This window comes from Galeopterus variegatus, unplaced genomic scaffold (assembly GCF_000696425.1).
Source record: "Galeopterus variegatus unplaced genomic scaffold, G_variegatus-3.0.2 Scaffold4064, whole genome shotgun sequence".
Taxonomy (NCBI): domain Eukaryota; kingdom Metazoa; phylum Chordata; class Mammalia; order Dermoptera; family Cynocephalidae; genus Galeopterus; species Galeopterus variegatus.
In genome coordinates, this window is record NW_007730175.1 from 121444 (window position 1) to 131336 (window position 9893).

At 47.7% G+C, this 9893-nt stretch overlaps 1 protein-coding gene across 1 annotated transcript in view; it reads right to left on the bottom strand.

The window, feature by feature from the left end:
- TACC2 (transforming, acidic coiled-coil containing protein 2) overlaps positions 1-9893 on the bottom strand; it is a gene marked incomplete at its 3' end in the record, with an annotated part of 188598 nt that overhangs the window by 120189 nt on the left and 58516 nt on the right. The window contains exon 7 of the mRNA XM_008586646.1: positions 151-276. Within this exon, the coding sequence (XP_008584868.1) occupies positions 151-276 (126 nt within the window). The remainder of the gene's footprint in view (positions 1-150; positions 277-9893) is intronic.

The window sequence follows — 9893 nt, forward strand, 5'->3', positions numbered from 1 at the left end:
GTGTGTAAACCCCGTGGGGGGGGGGGGGAACGCCGGGGGACCCGGGGGGGGGGGGGGAACTGCTGGTGAGACGAGGGAGGGGTGGAGTGGGGAGGGATTGGCCCTGGGGTCCCACCACCAGGCCCAGCCCCAGCCCCAGCCCCCACATACCTCTGGGCTGTCAGATCCGTAGAGACCTGGCCAATGACATCACCATGGTGGGAAGAGGCAGCTAAGGGTGGGTTTTCCTGGTCTGTGGGGGCAGCAGGCTGGATGACATCAGCTGCTGCAGGTGAGCTGGGGAGAGGAGAGGAAAAGCCAATGCTCAGACATGTTCCTAAAAGTTTTAAATGTGTTTTAACGGCGCATTTTATCTGGACCCTGATCAGGGCCTCAGTTTTCCTTTCTGTGAAGGAAGGGACTGATAGTGCTGCTCCAGGAGGCGTCTGTCACCCATCCCTGATAAGTACAGAAATGTGGAGTGTTCAGAAACCTTTCCAGCAATTTGATAGAGTACTTTTACGTCTGTTGAATCTAATAATAAAAAGTCAGGGCTTGTGTTTTGTAGGTCTTGAACAATGGTCCTCAACCAAAGGTGACTTTTGCTCCCCAGGGTACACTGGCAATGTCTGGAGACATTTTTGGTTGTCACAGCTGGGGTTGGGAGGTGCTACTGGCATCTAGTGGGTAGAGGCCAAAGATACTGCTAAACATCCTACAGTGTGCAGGCAGCCCGCCGACAAAGGACTATCTGATCCCAAACATCTGATGGTGTGCAGGTTGAGAAACCCTGGCCTTGAGTTTGTTTCATTTTTCTAGCAATTCATTTCTTTGTATTTTTAAAAGTTTCGAATGAGTTATAATTTAAAAAACAGCCTGAAAGCTGGGAGAGATGCAGTCCTCAGACACCCATCACATGGCTCTCACACGAAGCCCTCTCTTAATCAGCTACGTTGTATTATTTCTTCCGGGAGGTCAGGGAGTGACTTTCTTTCTGGTGAACTCCACCCTGTAGCCATAAGTAATGGGACCATTATTTTCATTCCTGGAGCAGATATTGAGTGAACATCAGCCCTAGGCTGTGAACAAGAGAGAGGTGTCCCTGAGGCTGACATTTTTTAAATGCTTTTTGTTTTTACTTAGTAGTGATTGTAATATCTGCTAAAAAGGAAAGGTACTGATGGCTATGAGAGCATAAACTAAGAGTTCCTGGCCCAGAGTGGGGGTCGGGGAAAACTTCCTTGTGGACCAGTGAGTCAGCCAAAGCCAGCTGGCCAGCTCAGTGACAGCAAATGTTTACTGCTGCTTACTCCATGCCAGGAACTGTTCTGAGTGCTTATAGGTATCACTGACTTGATCCACAGAACAGCCTTGTGAGGTGAGTGCTATTATTACCACTGTTTTACAGATGTGAAAACTAAGGCACAGAGAGGCTGAGTAACTTGTCCAAGGTTGCACAGCTGGTATGCAGCTGAACCAGGACACAAACCCAAGCCTGTCCCTGGGAACCATGCCCTTAATCACTACATTTGGCTGTGTCTCAAAGGTTGGAGAGTAAGAGAAAGGAAGAGTATCCCTTAGTACAAGGAGCCACATATTTGAAAACCCTGAATCAGGAAGGAGTCTGGCATTCTGGAGGAATAGCAGGAAGGTCACTGCAATTAGAGCATAGATAGAGAAGGGGGGATTGTGAAAGGGAGAGGTGGACAGGAGCCAGATCACGAGGCCAGGTTGGAGAGTTAGATCAGATCCTAAGCCGGAGGGTCAGCCCAAAGCGTCTATTGAATATTCAGACACAAAGTGCCGCCCTTGGAAAGTGCCGCCCTTGGCTTTGAGAAAAATGACAGGGGGAGGCTTTGTGAATTTTCCAAAACTATACTATAAATGCGATTGGACTAGCACATGCATACGCTTTATATTTATCCTCATGGATCTTCTGATGTTTGCTCTTCCTCCAAGGTTCCCACCCACCTTTCTAGTTCTCTGAGAACAAGACCGTGGGGCCCTATGACCACGCCCAAGGAGTCAGTCACAATTTGAAGAATCCTAAACCACAGGCAATACCAACTTTCCAAAGTCATAAAACCTGAGTGGAAAAACAGCCCAGGAGTTCTGGTAACACCCATTGAAAGCCATAAAATACCTTGTTCCCTTTGACACAGCCATGATACTTCCAAGAACTTATTTTAAGGAGATGATTAAGGGTGTGGACAAAGATGCTGATCATAGCTGTGATCACAATGGCAAAAAATCTGGAAACAACGAAAATGTCCAACAGTAGGGGGCAGTTAATCAAATTAAGGCACAGCTATAGTACAAAGTCATTTGCAGCTGTTTTAAAAATAAGGTAGACCTTCACGTATCTAGATGTAAACATATCCATTATTAACTGATAATAGAGAGTACTGGCACCATGACCCAGATTTTATATATTTGTATATTTAAATGCATGCACATACACACACACACACACACACCCACACACACAGAAGGCAAGCAATGGAGTGAACGGGCAAACAGGCAATGTTCAAGGACACGTGATGTGCCAAGGTCTTCATGGTAATTCCCTTTCAGTAGTAAAATTATAAGTGTTTTTCCTATTGGAAATTTGTGGAATTTATCTCCATTTTCTAGTTCTATGGTGAACACATACTGCTTTCATAAGTGAAGTAAATAAGAAAACATATTTAAGAAAAATTTTAAGTGCCAGGGAACAACTTCACAGCTCAGTGAAAGTTTTACGAGATGGGGACAATCAGAATCACGCTGTCCTTCCCCCACTTCTGTAGTCACATTTTCCACCGTGAGGATCTAGACTTGTCAGCCTCATCCCAAGACAGAAACACAGCCACGCCTCATTCATTAGGCACCACTGGGGAAAACAAAGGTCAAAATGGAGAATTCTTTGGATAACAGATATCTGCCTATATATTCTATGTGATGGCATTTATATCCTAACTCTTTGGGATATAATTACTTTCTGAAGCACAAACACTTGCTTGATTTTTTTGAAAAGGGGATCTTGAACATAATTAAACACTTTCTCAATGACATTCAATCATCCTAAGTAACTATGGTGTAAAAGACAAAGCGTGCTGTGGCAAAAAACAAACAAACAAAAGGTGTATATAAAGTCAAGAGGCAGGGTTTCAGGCCAGCCCCCCTTGCAGTCTCTGCCAGGGACTTCTCTGAGCTGTAGCTTTTCCATCTGGAAATGTGAAGGCTCCAGACTACATGATCACCGACGACTCTGACTCAGTCCTGTCCCTCACTCTCAGGCTGTCAGCTCTCACCTCTCCCCTCTAACTCACTGGTCTCTTCCTGCTACCTTACGCCTTCCAGTTCTCTGCTTCTAGTATGCCACAGACTAAGAACGTGGCTGAGGTGTTAGAATAGTGTGTAGATCAAGAGATAATAAACTCTGAATAAAGATCTATGAATCTCTCATTCCAAATAATTATAATAATTTTATAACGTACATGCATGTGTGCATGAGTATATACCTATCCATTAGGTTGAACCACATGAAATTGCTAAGCAAAAAAAAGAGAAATTGTCAAGTTCACATGGTACCATCAGCTCCAGAGCCTTTCTGTCCACTTCCTAGCGATCCGGTTGTTTTCCAGATGGCTAAATAAGAGGGAGAGCTGACCTCTGGGGAAATGGAGGGATTGTTATTAAAAGCTCTTCTCAGACCAACTGTAAAAGGCTATAAAAGGCCTCTAGATCCTACTGGCGGTGCTGCTGGGACCAGAGTGGCTGAAATATTTTTTAGAGGAAAAAAAAAAACCTGTCAGAGATGTGCATCACCAGCTGTGCCACCAGCTGCTGGGCCACCGGCTGTAGATCTCGCCAGGCCAGCAAAGGGTGGCTCCGCTGGAATGTCAGGAAGGGAGGCTGTGTCCACAAGTGCCACTCCACAAGGCCATGAGTCACCCTTCAGAGACAGAGGCGGACAGGGCTCTGCCTCATAAGGGAGACGTTCACATTCCAGGCTCAAAAGCCAACACCTCAAAAGCTAACACAGGGGACCCCGTGGCAGGCACAGGACGAACTCCACGACATTGCACACGCCATGGCTGACAGGCTAAGAAGCAAAGTGAGACAAGTCCAAAATCTAAAGCAGGTCTGAGAAGAATGTCCCGTAGTGCAGCGGCCACAAAGAATTCCCAGAGACCTGGTAGCTCATAAAAAATGGAAATGGATTTCTCACAGTGCTGGAGGCTGGGAAGTCCAAGATTGAGGTGCCAGAAGATGCAGGGGGTGGTGACAGCCCACTTCCTGTCACAGATGGCGCCTTCTTGCCGTGTCTTCACACAGCAGAAGAGGCAAGACAGCTCTCTGAGGCTCTCTTATAAGGGCACGAATCCCATTCATGAGGGCTCCACCCTCATGTCCTAATCACCTCCCAAAGGCCCCACCTCCTAACACTGTCACCATGGGGGTGAGGATTTCAACATGTGAATCTGGAGGGACACAAACATTCAGACCACAGCAGGTGACAACAGAGCAAACTGCCTTAGAAACACAGGACTCTTTCAGGCCAGGGAAATCTGGGTAACCCCATGAGGGGAAAATCTGAAGCGAGCAAAGTGCTTCAATAAGCCCACGTCTGCAAAGGGCTTTCTGGGTTTTAAAAAAAAGCCTTTTCCTCCCTCTCTCTCTGATGAATCGGTTGGAAAGCCACTGGGCTTCCCCTACCCTCCCTTGGAAGAGGCAGGTGGGGTGACAGTAGGAGGCGCAGGATCAGCAGTGGCACGCAGGAGGAGACCAAGGTCCTAAGGACATCGCTACCTACAGGGAGATTAGCAGAAATAATAACAACATGTCAGCAGTGATGGCAGCCAGTTTCCCACAGCCAGAGACGGATCTGCACATACGAAAGATGGTTAGGCTCCCAGCAGCCCTAGGGCTGGGCTGCAATCAGAGGTATCAGATACACACAGAACTAGATGCAACACACACACACACACACACACACACATATGAATGATAGAGCACACGTGATAAAATGTCAACAATTAAAGAATGTGGATGAAGGAAATACAGGAGTTCTTTGTACTATTCTTGCACCTATTCTGTAAGTTGGAAATTGTATTCAGCAACAAACGAACGAAAACTTCTTGAGCAAAGGCATGCAGGCACAGAGCCCCTCCCCAGCACCATGAAGCTCAGTTTGGGTCTGGAGGACAGAGTGTAACATGTGACTGAAGCAGCATTGGGGGCAGCTGCAAGACATGCATGTGGACAGCTGGGGCTTGGACCAGCTTGGAGAGGGCCTGGGGGCCTCAGGTCAGGCCACAAGCCTGTTGTCCTGGGGGCCATGGAGAACGTCAGAGATCTATGAGCAGGTGAGCAGCTGAATATTTGGAATATAGGGCTGTGCTGCAGTGGAGAATAATTGGAGGGGGGAGAAAATGCAGGTGAGGGAACCAAAGAAAGAACTTTGGAGCAGTTCAGGTGCCAGGTGACACTGGACACAACTCAGGCCGTTGCAGAGGAAGTGTCGTTAGTTGTTCGAGAGGCTTAGTGTTGTCCAACCAACGCCAGGGGTGGAGGGAAGGGATGTCGGAGCGATCAAAGATGATCTGGGTCCTGAACACTAACTGGCTGGAAAGCCACGTCAGTGACTGCATTCCTCGCACATAAAACCTTAACCTCCTGCACTGCTATTTACTTATCTTTAATGAAGATTAAAGATTATTTACCTATCTTTAAATGAAGTCAGTTGTTTGCTTTAAATAAACTTACATTATTGTAAGTAATAACATCTATGAGTCTGTGATTTTGATGTGCTACTTCTACTTTTTCCTAATACAAACTGAGTAATATTTAACTCTTAAAATGACCATGCAGTGACCAAGCTCAGGGCCAGGCTCCCTGGAAACTGCACAGCACACTTTGAAGAACACAAGCGTGGTTCTCACCAGCTCAGCTGAAACACAGCCCGTGCTGTTTCTATCTGTTGGCTCTTTTTCTGGAAAGAGAAGCAAACCCAAGCTCAGCGCCATAAACTGGCAAAATGGAACCTTCTGAAATGTGCATCTTTGTGAACTGTCAGCCTGTTCTGAGCTGGACATGACCCAGCTGGCAAAGGCTGGAAGCCACAGACATATGCAGCACACACACACATATCGTTCCCAGAGCTTTTCTTGTCCTCTGGGGTGAGGCAGACAGACCCCAGCTCTGCTTCTGCTTCAGAAGGTGGATTCACCAGGCATGCAGCTCTGGGGCCCCTGTCCCTCCTCAGGGCAAGCAAGGCTGGGCTTTTTTATCTCCATGGAGAACTACTTGTCTTTTCTGGATGTGGCAAAATGACGAGGTGGGACAAGTGTGGCCTGGCATCCCCACAGGTCAGATACAGAGGTGGGAGCGGGGGGATAATAAGATTCCTAAGTTCGAAGAGGTCACCCTCTCTCAGGAGCAGACCTTGAAATGCACTGAGGGGCTTAAGCATGGTCCTGAGCATGCTGGTTTTATTGTTGATGAGACTATTTCAATATTTATGAAATGCTATAACAAATTTAAGTAATGACAATAGAATTACTCATAATTACAATAACCCTAAGAGCACTAGCATTGTTGAGTGCTTATACTGGCCAGGCATGATGCAAACAGCTCTGCGCACACACCCTTGCTCGAGAGGGTGCAGAACAGGGTCAGGGTGTGGACTCAGGTCCAAGAGCACAGACTCCAGGAAACCCCAGGGCACGCTGTGGGCCTGGCTGGAGCTAACAGCAGGAAGACGTCGCCCACGGGACGCTGGGGAAGCAGCTTGGCAAAGCAATCCTGCAGCCCATCTGGGGAGAACAGAGAGACATTTCCCACTCCCAGATAAGAAAGTCCAGCAATTTAAAGATTTAGCCTTCAGTTAAAAAGCAAAGGGAGTGGGTGGAATTCTTGTTTTAAAATACTTAGCTACTTATATTTGCACAGTACCTTTTTTTTTTTTTTTTTGGCAGCTGGCCGGTATGGGGAATCTAACCCTTGACCTTGGTGTTAAATACTGCACTCTAACCCACCGAGCTGGCCATTTTACAGAACCTTAGAGCTTCCAGGAGCCACCTTTTATGGTTCCCTGTCACCCCTATGAAGAAGGCAGAAAAGTTATTCTACAGAACAGGAGATTAAGACTCCAAGAATTAAGCGACTTGGCAAAGAAACACATGGTGAGAACACCCAGACCTCACACCGCTGACCCTGACCTTGTTCAGGAACCCATGCTGCCTCCCCAGGGCCTTCCTCCAGCAGGCACCACAGCACCCTGTCCAGCACCCTGTCCAGAGTTCAGGCAGTGGTGGAGGTCTGAGGGGAGGAGGGGAAGGGCCAGTGGGGAATCATGACCTCCAGGCACAGGGAAGGACCCTCTTCCTTCCCTGCTGAATTCTCAGCCCAGGGTCAGCAATGCAAACCTGTACTGGGATGAATGAATGAACCAAGAGGCAGAGTCACAGGGAGCGAGGGAGGCTGATGTACTGTGATAGTCTGTAGCCACTTGAAATTGAGCACTGGCCTATTTCGCTTATGAGCTGTGCTTGTCATACTTTGAAGCCAAATTTTTTAAGGGCTCACACATTTTCCCATACACTCCTGAGAAGCCCTGGAACTTTTGCAGATGAAGAAATAAAATGCCACCCCTACGCCCCACGGAGAGGGAGGATAGGGCAGATGAGAGGAGGCCAGAGTCTGGGGCCAGACTGCCCAAGCCTGAACCCCACTCCAGCAATAAAGAGCTGTGTAACCTTAGGGAAGGTGCTCTCAGAGCGTCAGTGTCCCCATCTGTCAAAGAGGGCAACGGCAGTCCCTGCCTAGAAAGGGGGTGGAGAGGACTCATTGAGACCAGTCATGTAAAAGTTTCTATAGCAAGGTGCCTGGTATACAGGAAGTGCACCACGGAGGACGGCATTATTCATACAAACACAACAGTGCCTGCTGCTTTCCAAACATTAAACACTGCATGTGCTTTTTCAAAGTCCACATGCCCTTCCCTCCTGCCTCCCTGACCAGGAGTGCAAGCTGCTCCTTCAGTCGTCCCAGGCTCTGTGTAAACATTGGCTGGGGCGTGGATGCAGAATGAATACAGGTGGCAACAAGAGAAGGAAACCAATGTTTTTAAGCACCTAGTATGTGCCAGGCGCTGTGCAGGCCCTTTGTCACTGAGCAGTGCGACAGCACTTCACAAAGAGCAACGCAGCTTCCAGGCGGGAAGCCCCACTACCCAAGGCCAACTGGGCTGAGCTCCATGCTAGCTGCCCTGACTCCAGATCTCATGCCGACTCCAGGACCCTCCAGTGACGTGCAATGAAAAGAGAGTGACATGCAGAGAAGCCAAGTGGGATCTGCGTCCACAAGGAAAGGGTATGAGCAGCCACCAGGGCCCTGGAGTGGCTCTAACCACGCGGCGTGGGAGGACCAAAACACTTCCCCTCCCAGGACTGCAGGAGCCTCCTCCACAAAATGAGGGTTTGGACCATTCGGTCTCTAGGGTCCCATCCGGCCCAATGATTTTCTGATCTGAAACGCCCCTGAGGCTCCAGAGGTGAAGCCTCTTGACCTGGCTGGAAAAGGACAGCTTGGAGGAGGCCGTGGGCAGTGCCCCTGGCCCAACACCTTGCCCAGGGGCCAGGCTCCTGGTTAGGACTTAAGGATGGGAGGCAGGGGGGTGACCTGCTGACTCACAGCTCCAGCTCCCCAGGAGAACTCACAGGGTGGCAGGGGGGAGGAGGGGAGCAGGGCAGAGGTAGAACCTGCTTGTATACAACTTAATCAGCCCTTAAAATTGGGCTACTGTTGTTCCCACACCCATCTGGGTTAATAAGCCCAAGGACTAGGTTTTATGACAAGCTCAAAGGACATGAAGTTATTCCAGAAGCACAAGGTCACTGTTCTCAAAAGACAAAGAAATAAACCCAACCAGGTGCTGGGGGAAGCCACACGGTCAGGTGAGTCACAATGTAGTTATCCCCTAATCAAAGCAGCACAAAGCCAAGGAGCATTGCCTGCTGAGTGGGCCAGCACTTCCAGGGTCACCATCCCAGCTAAGGGGGCCTACTTCTCCCTAAATCCAGTACATCAAATCCACGGGTGGACGGACTCCTCCAGAACACTGGGCACTAAAACTAAACTGAGGAGTCCATGAGGGTGGGGGGCAAGGGCAACAAGTGTAGTACAAAGAGTACAGGCTCTGGACACAGCTCTGAGCCTGAGTCCAGCTCTGACATTTACTAGCCATTAATCGCCCTAGGGAGGTTCATTAAACTTTTGGAGCCTCAGTTTCTGAACCTGTAAAGTGGGGATAAAATGAAAGACTGTTAAAAGAAATGAGCAAAAAACACGTGTAAAATTCATAGAAACAGAAAGTAGAATACAATGGTGGTTACCAGGGGCTAGGAGGAGGGGGAAAGAGGGAATTCCTGTTTAATGGGTACAGAATTTCAGATCTGCAAGATGAAAAGGTTCTGCAGATCTGTTTTACAATGTGAATATACTTAACACTACCAAACTGTCCACTTAAAAATGGTTAGGATGATAAACTTTATGGTATGTGATTTGTTTAATCCCAATTTTTAAAAAAAAACATATGTAGAGCACAGTATCCACTACAGGGCTTCAATAAACAGTAGATGTTCAATAAATATTTGTTGAATGTACAGATACATACATAGACAGTAGCATTAATAGAATGGTATTAATAGCTCCTGCCACCAGATCTATCTAGATGACACTTAATTCAGGCCTGAACAGCTTCCCCTCTAACTTTTTCAAGCTGAGAACAGGCAACTCAGCTCGCAAGCAAGCTGAAGCCTCAGCAAATGCCTCCAATGTTTTTACATAGACAAGGCAAAATTTTAGTTGGTTTTTATTTTTAAGCCTCATTGAGTTCTCAGTATCTTATGAAAGTCACAGATTTTTTC